At 45.9% G+C, this 19,175-nt stretch overlaps 1 protein-coding gene across 10 annotated transcripts in view; it reads left to right on the top strand.

Moving 5' to 3' along the window:
- The window catches only part of MTMR3 (myotubularin related protein 3), a 79,827-nt gene that overhangs the window by 21,206 nt on the left and 39,446 nt on the right, over nt 1-19,175 (top strand). For 9 of the 10 annotated variants that reach the window (XM_064674589.1, XM_064674591.1, XM_064674590.1 and 6 more), the window contains 4 exons: nt 11,666-11,744; nt 16,778-16,852; nt 17,222-17,311; nt 18,779-18,895. In XM_064674589.1, the coding sequence (XP_064530659.1) occupies nt 11,666-11,744; nt 16,778-16,852; nt 17,222-17,311; nt 18,779-18,895 (361 nt within the window). Of the gene's footprint in view, nt 1-7,444; nt 7,651-11,665; nt 11,745-16,777; nt 16,853-17,221; nt 17,312-18,778; nt 18,896-19,175 lie in introns of those variants that run through there. The other variant, XM_064674595.1, reaches the window with a different exon arrangement.

The following is a 19,175-nucleotide window of genomic DNA, read 5'->3' as shown; positions in this document are numbered from 1 at the left end:
AGGCAGCTTGGAGAGTTATGGGAAGGAAAGAAATTCCTGCCCTTTCTTGGTTTGGATTTTGACCAGAGGAGGCACCTCCTAAGATGTTTAAGGAGGTCCTTGAGGACCTGAGCAAACAGAGTCTGAGTTGTGTCCATACACTGTCACCATGAACCGAGGTCAGCTGAGAGCAGGGGGGGTTTGCCATTTAATTTCATCGTGAGAAAAGTAGTAAACCAGGACCCAAACCCCAAATTAAACCTTATTGCTCCTAATTGATGTTGTATCTATGGGGTTTTTTTGCCCAAACTTACCTGATTTACTTTTTGACTCTCAGCAGATGCACCTTGAATGTTTTACCCTCATGGGTTTAAACAGACTTCTCTGGGTTCATGTTCAGTAAATACAGACTTGGTTTTGATATTAAGCTTGTTACTAGAGGATGCTTCAGATGGAATTATAGAGACCAAAAATAGACTAATTTAACTAATCTTAATTTTTACTGTGAAGTGCTACTTCTGTGCATTAAATTGAACCTTGAGATCTGCAAGTCACAGGTAAGAATTGTAGTGTTACAAATGTGACTTGTGCTGTTTTCATGTCTTCAGGCTCATGGACTAACATGCACATGTTCTTTTATGTCTTCATAAAATGCAATCAGAAGGGGACATGCTGAATTTACTGTAAGGATGGTTATAATAAATCTTTATATTTCTCTAAAGGAAGGTTAAGTCTTGCTGGCTGATAATGATTCGGCTGCAAAACAAAATTGACGTGGATAACTGCAGTTTCCTGGCATACGTATTTTTTTACTATCTGGGATTAAACCATATTTAAAATGAAAATTGCCTTCCCCAATGCATCAGTAGCAGAGGGAGCTGTGAACTGCTCTGACTTCTGCAATGCCTGTGGGAGGGATGTGATCTGTTTGGGTAACTTGCTGAAGAGCCCAAATCTTTGTTTCTTTAAAATGATGATTTATCTCTTAATTACAATCAACTCTTTCTTAGTAAATTAGGTTTGTTTTGAGTCACACAGGGAAGGAGTGAATGTCCTCTAAAGGATAAAACACTTAAATGACTACTTATGTTCTTTGTACTATTATTTTCCTTCCCAGGGCTTGTTGTATCTACCAAAAGGAATGAGTTCCTTTAGGGGAAAAGAAGTGAGAGAGGTTTTTAAATTAGGGTTTGCCTGACTTGAATGAGTCCACACTAAAGCAGATTTTGGGGGCAGTGTGTTCTGGATGGTCCCCCAAGAGCTGACAGGACACAAGTGTCCGTGTGCAGGCAGCTACATTCCTGCAGCCATTCCAGACTGCAAGCAAAGGTTGCTTGTTACTCTCTTGCATTACTAATTTGTTGTCCTTTTCTAAAGGTCATTAGTATAAAATAGGGTATTGCAGTAATATCTCTTCTTGTTAAAAACTGATCAGCTATAAAGACCTTGATTTAAGTGAGCAGGTAGGAAATCCAGACTTGAATCTTCATGTTCCCTGGAGAAACTCATTCCTGTTGAAATCACTGTTGCAGTGGCAAGGTTGACCAAAGGAGATACAGTTACCCCATAGGATTAATTCCTTTTTCCACATAAGGCAAGTTCCTGCTGGTATCCTTCTGTGGAAGCTTGAACTTCAGTGGATTTTAACTTTAAATAGGAGAAGGGAGAGACTGTGGCTGTTAACTGGAGATCTGTCAAACCTTATTTCGCCATCAGAGCTGCAGTCTGGTGCAGAACTTCATTTCAATTCCAGCTGAGACTGTGTTTTGATACACATACGTGTCTTAAGCAACCACAACACCTTCTTTGGTGCCTCTGAAATGCCTAAATATATTTAACTTTGGCTTCGTGCTGTTTAGTTTTTTAGAATAAGCATATTCTGTTAATCCAAGTAAATTCTTTCCTGGCTCTGAAGGGCTGTGCAACTTCAGTGTAAGTGAAGAAGGCTGTATACTGTGAGTATTGTGGAAGTTGTTATGGAGAAAAGATTTTGGGGAGTTGTGGCTGAACTCAGCCTCCCTGGGCAGTCTGGAAGCAGGACTTTAGAAATTGTAACTGTTCTTTGACACGTCCAAGATTTGAACATTGCATAGCATCTGACATTGCATAGCTGGAGGACTACTGGGCTTAAAGATAAATAAAATTAGAGAAATGTGCATTCTAGAGCCGACTGGTTCTGAACCACGGCGGTCGTGGGAGACATTTTGCAGTGTGACAAAATTCCCAAGTCTGTTGAAGAGCTCGGCACTTCCCGGCAGATCCTGCTCCTGTGGGTAATTGATCTCCCAGAGCACTCACGGCAGTTGAAGCCCATTAAAAGGTTTCTTTAGGCATTGTCGGAGCTCCTGGGGTGCTCCTGCCTCCCACATCAAAGGGCTGCGCACAAACGCTGCTTCAGTCCCTGTAAGTGCTGAGGCTCCCGCTGAGCTTCGGTCTCACTGCTCCTCGCTGCAGTTGGACACACAGACAGCCCCGTGTCCCTTTCCCTCCTTGGTTTGTAGGCAGATGCTCTTTAAGACTGTTTTTTGCTTGCCTTTTATTTCAGTTGGGAAGCTCCATCCCCAGGTCTTGCTTCAGTGCAGCTTGCAAATGGAAAGTAGTATTTTGCCAGTTACCCTTCCTGGTTCTGAAAGTAACTGTGACTTTCCACGAGTGGAAAAAGATAGCAATAAACAGCTGTCTTAATACTTGGAAGATACTGAGGTGATTTAACTGTAGGAGGAAAAGATATTTGCTTTTCCTGCTTTTTCTTTTAGCTGCAGTGAATTGAGGTGTAAAAAGCCAGGTGGGTGGAACTTGGAGCAGCCTGGGCTGGTGGAAGGTGCTCCTGCCCATGGCAGGGGGTGGAATGGGATGAACTTTAAGGTCCCTTCCAACCCAACCCATTCCATAGTTCTGTGAATCATCTGTCCAGAGAAAGGCCGTGAAGCAGCAGGTTTCTTGGAGGCAGGGTGCTGGTAGATTATCCAAACCAGTTTGCCCCTTGAGATCTAAATGCAGGAATCCTTAACTGGGAAGGGTATCCAAGTCCTGTGTGTCTCAATACCTGCAGGGAGCTGCTGTCCTGGAGGTGGTTTGACCAGGAACACAGCAAACTGCTGGAAGTTTGGGGCCTCTGGAGCTGGCACTGGGTTGATGGAACAGCCTGTTTTTCTCTCTGGAAAGGGTTTCTGCTCCAGTGCAGGGAGGGCAGGAACCTGTTCTGGTAAATCTTGTCTGGCTCTGACCTGGAACTCTCTGTCTAAACAGGACCCAGCAGAAAAGTCAGTGCAGTCACTGGAGCTGCTGGTGTTCTTTACCCTGCCCTTGCAGGTCTCCTTATCGTGCACAGGCACACGTGGCTTTATCTCCTCAGCATTTGGCTTTTGCCTTGCAGTATTTACACAACAGTGTCTGGTTGAATGCTGAGTGTTGTTGATGTCTTGGCAGCCTTGTGGATGATGCCCAAACAAGTATTTGGACTGCTCTCTAGAAACCAGCTGTTGTGAGCCTAGAAAGCTGGTTTGATCCTCGATTAGCTCCTGAAATGTGGAATTTAGGGGGTCAGTTCATAAAAAGGGCTCTCAGCTTAGGTCAGCTCTTCCAACATGGTTCCTTGATTGAGTTACCAGGCTTGTTTTGCATGAACTAGTGAAGAAATGGCTGAACTCAGTGCTTTTCTTGTATTGAGTTTACTTACTGTTTTGTGCTGTGAAATATGCTGTGATCAAACATACCTGTCCCCTGCCATGGGAATTGAAGAGACTTTGGAAGGAAGAGCTCTTCATCCTCCAGTTCACAGATTCTGGCAGAAATATGTGAATTACTCCTAAGGACACCTTCGGTTCCTGGCAGTACAGGATGCAGTGCTGTGCTCGATGGTTCTAATGCACAGCAGGGCTTTGGGAGGGTACTTGGTGTTTGAACTGTGAACTCTGCCTTTTAAACTTCAACTACTTACATATTTCTCAAGGCATTAAGCTGGCTGAGGGGTGAGTGAGTGAATTGATTAGTTCTGTAAGGAAATGCCATTTCTGCAGGAGTCAAAGAGGTTTTTAAGCTGCCTCAAATTCTGTAAATCTGAAATGTCCTGCAGTTTTTCAGGCTGTGCTGCTCTGGGAGCAGACAACAGCTACAGCACTGTGGGGTGGTGCTCCCACAGTGTGCTCTCTGGGTTAGTTTTGTGTTGAGGAGTTGGATTCTGCCATGGGGGGTCTGAAATGCCAGAGCTGGTGGAAGATAAGGCAGGGCAGTGTTTTGTTAGGAGGAGTATGGGAGCAGTACCCTTCCTGCTGGCTCACCCTGCTCCAGGGAATGCCAGTGCAGCCTGTTTGAAAGCAAACCCACCTTAAGTGCCACATTAAACCAGCCATTTTTGCCGTGTGCCACAATTTTACCGAGTGCTGCTGTTGGGCAGTTTGGAATATTGACTTTCCCGCTCGTGTGATCCAGTGAGATCACTGAACATGTGACCCCAGTGCCCTTGTGTTCCTCGATGAAGGAGGTGGAGGTGGGTGTGCATCTTACCCACAGGTAGAGCAGGTGTTTTCAATGCAATTTAAGAATTAATGGATTAAAGCTTTACCCGTAATTACACTGTGCAAGGTGTGCAAGCAGAGAAAGTGATGTCTCCTTGCAGGCCTTGATAACACACAGATTTTGTGACCTGCCTGTTCCAGGCTGTGCAGCAGAGAGCTCTGGAGAAGGGTTATTCCAAGAGTATGGAGTGACAGGACAAGGGGAGTGGCTTCTCACTGCCAGAGGGAGGGATAGATGGGATATTGGAAAGGAATTGTTGGCTGTGAGGGTGGGGAGGCCCTGGCACAGGTTGCCCAGAGAAGCTGTGGCTGCCCCTGGATCCCTGGAAGTGTCCAAGGCCAGGTTGGACGGGGCTTGGAGCAACCTTGGCTGGTGGGAGGTGTCCCTGCCCATGGCAGGGGGTGGGATTGGAATCCCAAACCATTCTGGGATTCTGTGATTGCTGGGCCTCTGGGGGGGACTGAAGTCCCTGTTAGGGACACCTTGTGATAACTTTATTTATTTCTCAGAGCATGTAACAGGTATTTGGTATTTCTGTAAAGTTGTCTTATGACAAAAGCATTGAGTGGTGTTTTGTTAGAGAGATTTTCAAAGGCTTCTGGCAGAAAAAGTGTGGTGAAAATGAGGTTGACTTACACACTGAGGAGGTGATCACTGTGACTCTGTGTGTGTTGTTCTGAAGTAGTTCAGTGGGGGGGAAAACTCTCCTGGGATTGTATCTTGAAATTCCAAAGGAGCCTTCAAATCACGTTTGCTTTTTCCTATTTTCAAACTCTCTCCTTTTTTTTAATGACTTGTAGGTGTCTCTGGTGTTCATGGGGTGTCAGTAAACCCAGCAGGTGAGGGCCTGTCCTGCTGAGGGGTGTGGAATTCTCTGGGAGCAGCTGCTGCCCCTTCCCAGTGCCAGCCAGTTACAGCAAGGACTGAGCTAAAGCAAGATGTGACTCCAGGAGGGAAGGGGGATCAAGAGGTGTTTTGGGAGGATGAGTAAGACCTTGGAGACTTTGATTTAACAGCCAGTTCTCCCTGGTTGGTTGTTCCCTTTCTTCCAGGAGGGCGTGTGACCGTGGCAAACAGGCTGTGAGGGGCTTCATGGAAAAAAGTGGGGACTGTGAGGAGCAAATGATTCCCTTCTGTCTCCATTCTGCCATTTCAAATGGAAACTGCTGCTGCCTGGCCTCAGCCTTCCTCTTTGTTTCATAGCTCTGCTCTAATGTTGCCCTGCATTTCATGGCTCTTTGGTTACCTGGTGACAAAATGCCCCCTCCCTGGTCACCTTTCCACCTTGGAACCACCACAAGTCCACTGGGTTTCCACCAGCTCCGGCCCTGCTCAGTTCTGTGTCCTCTCTTATGACTCCCAGATCCCATCTTCCAGGTCTCTCCCCAGTTCACACCCATCTGTGCAGCTTGTTGGTCCTTCTTGGTAGCTGCTCCTTGTCTGTCATGCACAGAAAACAGAGGAATATGGGATAATTGAAATAAAAGGAAAATTATGATGCAGAAGATCTCTGATGGGTAAATTGTATCCTGGCTTATATATGAATAATTGCAGCCTTTGGATCTCAGAGTTGTATCCAAACTAAAAAAAGAATTAAAAGAGAAGAAAGCCTGAAATGTTGTAAGAAAAAGTGACATTTTCTCTGGATTTTGGTTTCAAGCTTGCTGTGGTCTTTTGACCTGGGTTGTTTTGAGGTCAGTGAGGGAGAATATTGATAGAGAATCTTTTATTCAGAAACACTCTTTCCTGAAAAAACCCTTTTATTTTTGGAATAATTATTACTGTTATCTCACCTAAGGTTCTACTGATTTTTATTCTTTACATCAGTCATGGAAAATGGACCTTTCTTAATGCAAGACCAAATTTCTCTGTGCCCTTTGCTGTCAGACTCCCAGGGTCTCAGCAGTGCCTCTCCCTGCCTTGCCTCCTCCTGCCATTTCAAGCTCTCCTTTCTGCTCAGGCTTTTTTTTTTTGTTTTAACTCTGAACTGTTGCTTCTGCAAGAGGGTAAGAAGTGATCTTTAACAAATATGCAAAGATAATCAGCTTAATCAAAGTGCTTTAAAAGCAGATTAATGCCTCTTCCGAGTGGGAAGATGAAGGAAGCCAACACGCCAACCTGCCATTAGGGGATGAGTCAGTGCAGTGACAGATGTTGACAAAACTTTTTTGATGCTTTGGACTCTTATAATTAATTTTATTCTTCACTCATAAAAGCAGAGGTCGAACAGAAGATGGAATGAGACCTTTCTAGGATGTTCTGATGGAGGGCAGCTCCCATCTGTGCCGTGGGATGTTCAGTGTGGCTGTTGCTCTCTGCTCTCTGTCAGGTGGGGGTGTGTGCACAGCTTTATATCCAGTTGCTTTCCTACTGGGAGTTCCTTATGTAGCTTAATCTAGGGAAGTGTGTGATAGGGAACACAGAGGGAAGTGGGGTTGTTCAGCCTGGAGAAAAGGAGGCTCAGAGGGGACCTTCTCCCTCTCTCCAACTCCCTCATAGGAGCTGGGGGGGTTGGGCTCTGCTCCCAGGGAACAAGGGACAGGAGGAGAGGGAACGGCCTCCAGCTGTGCCAGGGGAGGTTTAGGTTAGATATTAGAGAGAATTTCTTCATGGAAAGGGTGGTCAGGCACTGGCACAGGCTGCCCAGGGCAGTAGTGGAGTCCCCATCCCTGGAAATGTTCAAAAAACATGGATGTGGCACCTGGGGACACGGGTTGGTGTGAACACGGTGGTGCTGAGCTGATGGTTGGACTGAGTGATCTCAGGGGGCTTTTCTAACCTTGACAATTCTGTGACATGTGGCCATAGAGACCAGCAAATGCCTCCCTGAAGATCAGCATTCCTGCTTCTCCACGTACATGTTTTCAGACTTTCTCTTGAGGAGTGGCCTTGCCCCATCCAGCCCCCGGAGCGTTCCCAGCGCTCTCATCCCGCTGTGGTTTCCAGCTCGGCCACAAGCTGCTGGCTCACCCCAGCTGGTGGGCAGCTGATAGTAGCACTGTGTTCCTGTTCCTGAGCACGCTCAGGAGAGCGTAAAAATAGTTGGGAAAGCAAGCTAAAATCCACTAGGAAGCACAGAAGGAGAGAGGAGGAGAAGAGCAACATATGGCCAATACTTGAGCTCGAGCTGAGCTGGAGGTGATGAAATCAATGGTGAGTGTGTGATAATCGGGTGCAGGAGGAGGTTCTGCCATGGCACTGGTCAGGGATGTGGGAACAGTGATATTGGGAAGTTAGACATGTAAACAGGAATGGAGAACTTCTCATCAAACGCCACACTTGGGTAGTATCGGGCTGGGACGTGGGGTGGCACAACCGGGCTGGAAACGGCCCCTTTGGGCAAAGGGAGGGAAAATACACCTGCAAAACAGTCACCAGGAAAAACGCTGCATTGGCTGTGTTTGTTTACATCCTTACGAGGGCAACTTGCAGCTAAAGAAAATCTGGATTTGTTTGTTTTCCAAAGCTCTTTTTCCCTTGTGCCATTTCACTTTCTGCTTATCAGACCATCCCTCTCCTGCTCTGGGTAGATAGAGCCTTTCAGCGAAGGAACTGAAGAGGCAAGTTCCCCATCACCTAATTAAACAAACATGTTTATTAGAACTTCTCCAGAGTGCTTTTCCTAGCTATTTGCCAATGTTTTACTTAAATAAATGTCAAGAAAAACATTGTCAGAGGCTCATGTAATTTAGATTTTGGAGTTCCTGTAGACCAGCACTGCTCAGAGCAGGACTGACTTTGATGTTATATTGGATGCTTAAGGACTTGGAATTCCAAGGGTTGAAATATCTCCAGGGATAAAAGTTCTACAGGTTGGAAACCATTATTTGGAGTTTCCCCCCACAATTGTATTTTTACTTGTATTTCACTGTTACAGTGTGATTGATATACAGTGCAGCTGCTCTGCTTCTCCATAGCATCTTCCATGAAAAACAACAGAGGTGAGAGCTGTGTGCTGGGAAAAGTGTTCACCTCATGCCCGAGATCCCAAAATAGTCAGTGGAGCAGGATCTGAAGAAGGTGGTTCAAAGGAAAAGCTTAAGTTCAAATGCTCCTGTTCCCAGCCCCTTCAGCACTGGGGCCCTGGGGCAGAGTCACTGCTGACAGGTGTGAGTGGGGCAGTGACGGGATGGCCTTGAGCACCTGAACTGAAATGATCTGAAACCAGGGCTTGGGATTGACCCCCACTGTCCCCTCAGGTGAGACCCCACCTCCAGCCCTGGGAACAGCACAGGGAGGACGTGGAGCTGCTGGAGAGAGTCCAGAGGAGGCCCCGGAGATGCTGCCAGGGCTGGAGCCCCTCTGCTCTGGAGCCAGGCTGGGAGAGCTGGGGGGTTCCCCTGGAGAAGAGAAGGCTCCAGGGAGAGCTGAGAGCCCCTTGCAGGGCCTAAAGGGGCTCCAGGAGAGCTGGAGAGGGACTGGGGACAAGGGATGGAGGGACAGGACACAGGGAATGGCTTCCCACTGCCAGAGGGCAGGGAGAGATGGGAGATTGGGAAGGAATTGTTGGCTGTGAGGGTGGGGAGGCCCTGGCACAGGTTGCCCAGAGAAGCTGTGGCTGCCCCTGGATCCCTGGAAGTGTCCAAGGCCAGGTTGGACGGGGCTTGGAGCAACCTGGGCTAGTGGAAGGTGTCCCTGCCCATGGCAGGGGGTGGGACTGGATGAGCTTTAAGGTCTCTTCCAGCCCAAACCATTCTGGGATAAACCCAACCAGCTGTGAGAACAGGACAGTCCAGTAAAGGTGGTGCAGAGCCAGTTCCTTACCAGACACGCTTGACTTTATAGGATTTACTGAAAGGGTCCTGTTCCCTTTTCCATCTCCTACCCTTGGCTTTCCCAATGGTGCTGAATCCATTCCTTGTGGCTCCAACAGCCGAGGTGCTTCCAAGGGGCTGGGATGTGCTTGGCTGTGTTAATTGAAGTCACCCCGGGAGCCGGGATGCGCCTCCCGTCAGGAATTAGCGTTTGGGAGAGGACAGTACAACTCACAGCGACATTGCTTTTTACAGGCAGCTTTTTCCCTTCTTTTGGCACAAGTTGTTGCCTTAGGAAGTGATAACACTGGAGGTGCTTATCTGAGCCCAGCAGCCCTGCAGCAGGAATGCTGATGAGCGCTGGGGGGGTGTTTGCTGGCAGGAATCGGGTGGAATTATTAACGCTTACATTGGAACCTTCTCCCCCTGTTTTTAAACTCCTTGACAAAACTCTGGAGATTTGGTGGCTTCTTCCAAACCTCATTAAAATCAATAAAAAGCCTGTTGCAGATTTTGTGAAGGTTTGTTTTTTTTTTTTTTCTCTTCTCTTGGACCTAAACCACAGAAAATCAGTCCAGCTCCTGCGACTCGAAATGTGTGTCTTGCCTTTTGAAAAGCAAATACGTGGCCAGAAAACTGTCTCTGAAGAGTCGTTCTGGAGTCGTGTAGTTTGCCTCCAGAGCTCTTTTTTTTGGTGTTTAATAAACTTGCTCCATATTCCCCTCAAAGGTGACTTTGTACTAGCAGGCAGCTGTGAAGTTGAACTTGTCGCCCGATCAAGTTGGTACCTCAAAGTAAAACTGTGTCCATTCCCCTTTGGGGGCTGGGGTTGATTATTGACCCAGAAAAGTTACTGGAATTGGTGTTTGGCTTGTTGGTCGAGAGGGATTTTTAAAAAAAAATACAAACAAAGTTGAGCTCTGTTGCAGGTAACCAAATGTTGCTTTTAGAAACTGTTTTATAAAATGGTAAATTGAAGTTTAGCTGAGGGTTTGGACAGTTGGCATCGACACAGGCCCTTTCTGTTAAAGCACAGCATCCTCAGGTCACTGTTTGTGTAAATACTGGCTGAATGCAGACCCATGAGATTCCCCAGAGTGGGAACACCGTGTGCAATGGGAGAATTTTTTTTGGTGCACCTGAGATCTAAACTTTACATCTTTCTTATATTGTGGTGCCCCAAACTGCCCCAGGACTTGAGGTGAGGCTGCACCAGGGAAGAGCAGAGCAGGACAATCCCCTCCCTCACCCAGCAAGGCTGGGCCAGAGGCACAACTACTTTAAATGCACAATTTTTAATGCACAACCTCTTAAACTATTTCTTTCTACTGCGTCAGTCCTAAAATTGTCTCCTCTTTTTATTTCTTAGTTTCCCCGTCACAAGCCATAAACTAAAGGATGCAACGAATGCAAAACAGAAATTTATTTCATTTAATGGACCAGAAGGTGAAAATTATCAGTAGTTGTGGCACATCAAAGCACAGGCAAACTATTTCCAGCAGCAGGATTATATAGTGTAGGAGCTGGACTTTCCAGCCACATCCAGAGGCAGAGTGCTGTTGGGAGAGAGTCCAAGTCACTGGGAAGAGCAAATCTCCTGGATGCAAGGGAGTGGTGTCCCATCAGTTTGGCTGCTCGTGTGCTTTAGGAACGGTTGGGTTCAGTCTGGGACTTGAATGGCAGGGTTTGGGTGTTTTAGTGTGAAACTGTGTCCCAGCAGTCATTCCAGAGCTGGAGGAGACATCTGGGAATACCTGCTGGAGGACTGGAGGAATGAAGCCCTTCAGATCCTTTCTCCATGGATTTGTTTCGACAAATACGTATTTGTGGCATATTTATATTTACTTTTGAAGCAATGACTGTTTGTGCAGCACTTGGGAAGTCCAAAAGATAGGGCTTGGGAAGAGGGGGCTCAGGAGCATTGCTGTTCCCCTTGGATTTCACACCACTGGCCCAGAGCAACAACCCCTCTTTGGGGTCTTCATCTGCTTTCTTGGGGGGAAAAATGCTTATTTCAGTGTGAAATTAAAAACCACTTTTGAAGATCAATATAAACCCACTTGGACCTTCTATAAAAGTGCTTTCCTGTAGCTCTTGTTTCTGAATAATTTTAATTTTTGTCCACTAGTTAAAAAAACCAAAAAATCTGAATGGCTTTGTGGCCATGATTTTGGAACTGCTCCTTACCAGAACAGAGGCCTCATCCAGCACACGTGTATCCATTGGAATCCAGTCATGGAATTCCCTCTTTGGGCATGTTAAGTTGTAGTTACAACTTACACAGCAGTTAAACTTTCTCCTTTTCTTTAATTAAGCCAAACCCAATGGAGGAGTCTCCTGTCTCAGCTGCTGTTTCAGAAGTGGCTTTTTCAAATAAAGGTTCATATTTTAAAGTATTGTCTTTTCATTTGCAGCTGCCAATGTGAAGTATCAGGAGAGAACAGCTGGAACTTTCCGGGACAAGAGAGGACTGGTTTATTCTCTCGTTCTTCGGTAAGAATTGCATTTTTTTGGTGAGATCAGCTGCCTGCTGAAGGTGGATTCTCTGGTTATCATTGATTACTCTCTTAATTAAATGAAGTGTTTTCCAAGACCTTAGACAAAAATCAATATTTTACTGAGTTGGAGGTTGCAACCTTTCATTATTAAAAAAGACTCTGACTCTCAGTTGTGCACAGTCTTCCAGCAGAATTTTGTCCTGCTCCTATTCCTGAACAATGTGCAGTAAGTTGTCAGCTGCTTCCCCAGTAAATATTATCCAGTTACTCCTGCCTGTGGCGCCAGGAAAGAGGAGAAACCCAGGGGCTGAAATGAGGGAAGCAGAGAGTTTATCCTTATCTCAGAAATTTCCTTCCACCTGCCAAAGGGGAGGAAGAGTTTTCACTTTACAACAGAAGCATCTTTTGCCCAAGGTAGGTCACATTCCTGAATGTTTAATTCTCAGATTTTCTGATGGTCCCTTGCCAAAACCTTTGGATTCCAATCTCAAACTTAGAGGGCAACTGTGCCACAGAGTGTAAATAGCTCAGGGGGCAACTCAGTTTGATTCTGATATTAAAATAAAGGAATTCAGAGTCTGGATGCGGAACAAAATTAAACTCCTGGGTACTTCCTTTTTCCTTTTTTCCCCCTCCAGTTTTTCTTTTTTCTTACTATAAGTCCAACTACATCTAAATATACGTGAATCTAAGTGATCCTTTATTTATATAATCTTTTTTGTTTAGAATCACTGGCAAACAGATGGTTATTGCTAGTCTTAATTATGCACATAATTTAGGCCAGAAGGCACATCTGAAACAAAAGGTAATTAAGATGTTCCCACAGAGGCTGAGCAGAGTCTGAGGTTACAACCTTTGCTCATCATTTATCCTTTCAAGCAGAATGTGGGGATGCAGAATTAACAAGACCAACCTCTTTTTTGGTGTAATTTAATACACATGAAATTGCAGGTGCAGTGGCAACCCAGTAAATTGGTAATATCACCTTTTTTGGCTTCAGTGCTGGCCAAAACCAACATTATTTCTACCAATAACAACAAATTTCCCTGCACTGTGTATAAGCTGTGTGCTATTTCTGTATGATCCTATTGATAAGGAGGAGCCTGAATTTGATGGAGCTTTCCTGACAACGTTTTCCTGGTCAGTTGATATCTGAGCTGCATTCCACTCTTTCCATTTTAATTCTGGGAAATGGGTTTAACTGTCAGGGAAGAGCTGATTATTTGCCAACTGCAGTGAAACAAAACAAGAATTCTCATTCCATTCTGCAACTAACCCCGAAAAAGGGGATGGGTCAGCTTGGGAAGGGGTTTCTTCAGCCAGCTGGGGCTGGGCTGGCTCTGTCCTCAGAGCTGGATGGTGGGGAGTTCCCGTGGGGAGAATTCCAGAGTGCTTGGTGGAGCTGGTGATGGGAAGAATGTTCCTGTTCTCACTTCTAAAGTCAGGATCTCCTTACGAGGTGTCCACAGACACTGATCCTTCTTCTCTTCCCGTGGCTGACCTGGAGCAGTTTCTGAGCTGGGAAGGGGCTGGGAGGCTCTGGGATGGTCGGGAGTGGAGATTGCTGTGGTTCAGAGCCCCTGGGGCCGCCCCTGAGCAGTGTGTGGTCCATCCCTTTCCTGGGGCTCAGCCCGCTGACCATGAGCTCATGGAGTGGGATCAGCTTGTTGACATGGTGGGAGAGGCATTATTCCTTTCAGTGTGTGCAGTGCCCATCAGATGAGGAGTTCATTGTACCAGTCCAGCCTTTCTTGCTGTTGCTGTCAGCGCTTTCAGAACTCCTTTGTGCGCGGCAGCGGCGCCGCTGGAGCGTTTCACCGGTACCCAGGCCCTGCAGAGTGTTTGCTTTAGAACCAGTCCTGGAGCTCCTGTACCATTTATCTTGGCAGCATCGCCCTTTGTATCTGATAATCCTGATTCAAACTGAAACAGGCATATTTTTTTCCACGCAGCTTTCCCAAAATTCCCCTTAAAAAGGAAGATTCTAACATTCATGGAAAAAGCCACACTGTTGTGATAAAAGCTGGTTTGCTGCTCAGTGCAGGAGTTAGACTGAAAGTTGGGCAGTAATTTGGGTAGTCTCTGCTGGTGGTGTGTGCTGGATTTTAGGAGCACAGCTGTAAGATATTTTAGAAGACTTAATTTTTTTTAAGCTAATACTGATTTTATTAATATGTAGGTGGTTATATAATAAACTTTAAATATATCTAATCAATCTGAAGCACAAAAGAGCAATTTTGTCCAGTGCAGTTCCTAATAGATTAAATCTTTTCCTCAAATGTGTAATAAAGCCCATCTTTTTAATTAGGTTGGTGTTTCTTTGATAATTGTGTGTGAAGCTGAAGGAAGTTCTTAAATAGAAAGGTATTTTTCATATCATAGAATCATGGAATGGTTTGGGTTGGAAGGGACCTTAAAGCTCATCTCATCCCACCCCTGCCATGGGCAGGGACACCTTCCACCAGCCCAGGTTGCTCCAAGCCCTGTCCAACCTGGCCTTGGACACTTCCAGGGATCCAGGGGCAGCCACAGCTTCTCTGGGCAACCTGGGCCAGGGCCTCCCCACCCTCACAGCCAGGAATTCCTTCCCAATCTCCCATCTCTCCCTGCCCTCTGGCAGTGGGAAGCCATTCCCCCTTGTCCTGTCCCTCCATCCCTTGTCCCCAGTCCCTCTCCAGCTCTCCTGGAGCCCCTTTAGGCCCTGCAAGGGGCTCTCAGCTCTCCCTGGAGCCTTCTCTTCTCCAGGGGAACCCCCCCAGCTCTCCCAGCCTGGCTCCAGAGCAGAGGGGCTCTGGATGTTTGGTGTTCAGGACTGTCCTGGCAGAGCAGGCCTGCCCTGGTGGGGGGTACAGAAGGCAGTGGTGCCTCCAGCAGCCTGCAGAACCCACCCCAGATGTTCACCCAAGAGTTCCCAATAGAAAAGTTCACAAACATACCCCCCATCTCCATCACTGTGGGCTGTAGGTGTGAGAGCTGCCTGTGCCAGCTCAGCGTGATTTTAGGGCTGAAAAAGGAGGTTTGTGTAAACTCTACAGTTTTTAAAGCCATACTCTCTGGAATCATTACCCTTCATTATATCAGGACATGCTGCAGAGTCAGTCCAGGCTCTGCCTTCCCTGAGGATGAGCTGGACGATGGAGGGTGACTGGACAGTCAGGCTGTTGCTCAGCCATCTCCCTAAATTTAATTGAGCAGGAGGCTCATTTTTAAATCTTGGAGAGGGAGGAGAATGGGAATCGTGGAATGTGAAAAACCCACAGTGAAAACCAAGGGTTGGAAGCAGGAACCAGGTGGATTTGGGGGCACTGCTGAACCCAGGCTTGTTTGGGAGCTGCAGGCCAGGAGCAGACGTGGGTCTGGGAGAGAAATCCCTGAACACAACGTCCCTAAAGTGCCAAGTCATGCTGGAATCACCACCAGCTCTGCTTTTCAGTACAAGGGCTGGGATTTTATGGTCTCTGAACCATTAAAGATCAAACCTGATGAATTTATGGGCTTTTGAGCTTTAGTCATTGTGCTCCTTGGATGTTCTCATCAGTCACAGCATGGGTTATCACACATGATCCATCCTTCTTCCCTGCTTCTTTTGAACAAAAATGTTAAATAATCCTGCCTTTTTGAGACTGAAATGTTAAGTAGCCCTGCCTTAAACCAATATTAGCAATGTTACTGCCTTACTGTGCTGTTGGTAGACAACATTTCTACATTTCCTTAGTTTCTGATAACTTAAAAGAATGTTCCTCCTCTCCATTGCTACAGACATGGAAGTTTCTGGGCTGTTTTGTGTTATTTTTCCTTATCAATTTCCATAGTTAATAGATCCAGTCTTCTATCAACTCTCCTAGCTTTTATTTTTCTTAATTGTTTGAAGTTACGATTTTATATCCACTTCTTACATTAATTTTTAGTGAATTAATGGCAGTTTCAACTCGATTCTGCTCATAATTTCCTCCTTTTATTTATATATACAAACACACATCTGTGCCCATCCTTTGTGTGCATCTGCTGCTCCTTTCCCCTCTGTCAATATTCCATACAATGTGCAGGATGTGTTTAGGGCTCCCTGCAGTGCTGCTGTGCTGAGCTCATGGATTGAAGGGCATTGAAATGGTTTTCTCTGATAATCTGAAATATATTTATTCGTGGCATATGAACTGAGAACTGACTGGACTCGAGTTTATCATTTGTATCTTTAATGTGCCACTCTCTGCAAGTCCCATAAAATACCTGGATGAATCCTGGTTTAGTAAGAAAAGGGAAGAACCTACTGGATTTAGAAAGCTGAGTGTGAGATCAATCTCCAAATCAAATTGTAACTCCTGTGTTCAGTCATTAAGTTCCCAATTGGGTGATTTGCACAAAGGCCCCTGTCAGTAATTCCAGACACTGCAGCTGATCAAGGATTGGGAATTGTTGGGTGGGGAGGGAGCAGGTCCCTGGTGCTCAGTGCTCTGGGGCTCTGGAAAGGGCAGTGCAGGGAAATGGGTGTTCTGATGCATCCATGGATACTAAAAATGAACCATAACTGTACAATGAGCATTTTGATATGAGTAGGAATTCCAGTTCACTGGCCACAGTTGAACCAAGATTGTCCCAGGAGGATCCAACATCCCGTGTTTCACACCAGAGCAGACAAAGTGATCCCAACAATCCCTTTGGATTTATAACCCACATATTTGTGATTCACCATCTGCAAATGACTTGGGAGAAAATTCCAGGGGACCTAGAAAAATGAATGTGATTTAATTTACATCCTGTAAACCCTGGTCTAATTGCTGCCTGCAGACAGGTGTTCTCCCAGCAGCACCTCCAAGGGTGATTTTTCAGGAGGAACAGAAGGAGCCAGGCACAATTTGAAACAATTTTGGCTCTTGGGAGAGTGAGCTTGTATGGGTTTCATCTTTTCATAATTACTGTTTGCTCCCAGTTTTCTAACACCTACATTCTCAGTCTTTAAAAGTTAATTTGTATTTATTTGCCGAAAGAAAATGACTGTAACTTCATCGTTATGCTCTTCTGGTTTTCTAGATTTTAGTAAGACAAGAGCCTCGAAGTACTGGGAGTAAAGACGAGGATTTCTCCTCCCATCCAGGGCCTGTCATGGTAAGCAAGAGGGGTTTGTAGGGTCTCTCTCAGAGCAGAAGAGTTTAAAATCTGAAAAACTTTAGGGAATTAACGTTTACATGGGTGGTTGTTGAGTTTTAAGCACAGTGCTAGTCTGGGCTAATGTTTTTTTCCTAATGCTGCTATAAATCTTTCTGGATTTTTAATGACTGTATTAATCAGGCTGCAGAAGGAAACCTGTTCCCAATATCAGGTTCAGTTGTCTGAGTGCCTGTCTGTGAATGTCCAGCACTTCCTAAAGTTGCTGATCCCTGAATTCCCTGAACTCTTCATCCCCTGTGAGCTTTTTCCGTGGTTGTTTACAGCTCCTGTGAGTGACATGAGGGTAACTAACACTTTGTTCCTCAGGATGAAGAGACTCAGCACAGCCTTGAATGCATCCAGGCTAATCAGATTTTTCCCAGGAAGCAGCTGATCCGAGAGGATGAGAACCTTCAGGTAATCACCACCCTGCTCCTGGCCAGGCAGGATCACAAGATCTCCAGCTGACCTGTGCCTTGTCAGGCCTCTCCTGCAGCATTTGAATTCACAATTAGCACAGGAGTAGCAGAAGCTCATTTTCTCCTTAAATCCTCCAGTACTGTTGGTAGAACAGAGAACTCAGCATTACAGTACAAGAGGTTCCTCAGAGTGTCAGAAAAATATGGTTATTTGTACTAATGTCAAGTGCCAGGTTTTATTCCAGAGTTTAGAACTCTGTGTTTCTTAAAAAAACCCAACACTAAGCTAATTAAACACTGCCACTGCACGTGGTTACTGGGAAGCCAGAAGCCTTATGTTGCACAAAAAATGGATATTTTTTGATTTGTTGATTTTCCAAAGTTCCTTTTGAAATCAGTTTAGTTCAAATCATTTGCCACAGAATCCTGGAATTGTTTGAGTTGGAAAGGTGCTTAAAGCATATTCCAGTGCCACCCCTGCCATGGGCAGGGACACCTCCCACCAGCCCAGGTTGCTCCAAGCCCCATCCAACCTGGCCTTGGACACTTCCAGGGATCCAGGGGCAGCCACAGCTTCTCTGGGCAACCTGGGCCAGGGCCTCCCCACCCTCACAGCCAACAATTCCTTCCCAATCTCCCATCTCTCCCTGCCCTCTGGCAGTGGGAAGCCATTCCCTGTGTCCTGTCCCTCCATCCCTTGTCCCCAGTCCCTCTCCAGCTCTCCTGGAGCCCCTTCAGGCCCTGCAAGGGGCTCTCAGCTCTCCCTGGAGCCTTCTCTTCTCGAGGTGAACCCCTCCAGCTCTCCCAGCCTGTCTCTTATATCAGCTGAAGATGTGGTTTCTTTCATTGTAATATAAAATATTTCTACTTGATCTAAGCTAAGTTGGTGTAAAACCAGATTATTTTGAAGTTGAGCATTTACACTTTTCACTCAGCTCAGCTAAACTGGGCTTAAGTCACATTTGTAGTTAAATGTGCAGTGTGATGTCACTGCAGGTTTTCTAACTTCATAAAGCAGCAGCATATTGGGCATTTTCATATTTGCAGTGAGAAATATGAAGCAGAAGGTAGGATTTGTCCAGCTGACTTGAGCTGTGATGCATTGGGGGATCCAGTCTTGGCTGGTTACCTGAGTGGTGAATATTGGGGAAATAGCAGAGGAGATTATTCATCTTGGATGTTTTGCCTACTTTAGGATGGATTTAATGACATTATGGAAATGCCACTCTCCATTAAGTAAGGAGTGTGAGAGCATAATTCAAGGGCTTGGCCAGCCTGCTTGCCAAAATAGGAGCATATTTGTCATAAAAATTCATTGCTTTCCCTGAGCAAGCACTTCCCACTCAGGAAAAGGAACCGAAAATGAGGGACCACTTAAGAAAAAGCTACAATTAACCTCTGAGCTGGCCTCAGCAGGGTTCCAGGGTGATCTGAGGGTGTTGCTGAAAGGTTTCTCCTTGTGCAGGTGCCGTTCATCGAACTCCACGGGGAGAGCACGGAGTACGTGGGGAGAGCAGAGGATGCCATCATTGCACTGTCCAACTACAGGCTGCACATCAAGTTCAAGGAGTCTGTTGTGAATGTAAGTGCTGCTCACCCTCTGGGCTCATCTCCATCACCAAACCAGAGTTTAGGATGAGAGCTCGGTGATCCTGCCTTTTAAGGGTGGTGGTAAGGAAAAAAATCTCTTTATAGTGTTCAAATCCCATTTCTCAGGGAGAACAGATACGTAGATTTTGGTGTACACAGATACACCAAAATCAAATCCCATTTCTCAGGGAGAGCAAATAGTTATTAAGGCAACAAAAGGTGACTCAGCACCTCTGAAAATCGAGTTTCCTGAGGAAATGTCACATCACTCA

The sequence above is a fragment of the Pseudopipra pipra genome, chromosome 18 (genome assembly GCF_036250125.1).
Source record: "Pseudopipra pipra isolate bDixPip1 chromosome 18, bDixPip1.hap1, whole genome shotgun sequence".
In the NCBI taxonomy this organism is placed as follows: domain Eukaryota; kingdom Metazoa; phylum Chordata; class Aves; order Passeriformes; family Pipridae; genus Pseudopipra; species Pseudopipra pipra.
This window is presented reverse-complemented; position numbering and strand designations above follow the sequence as displayed.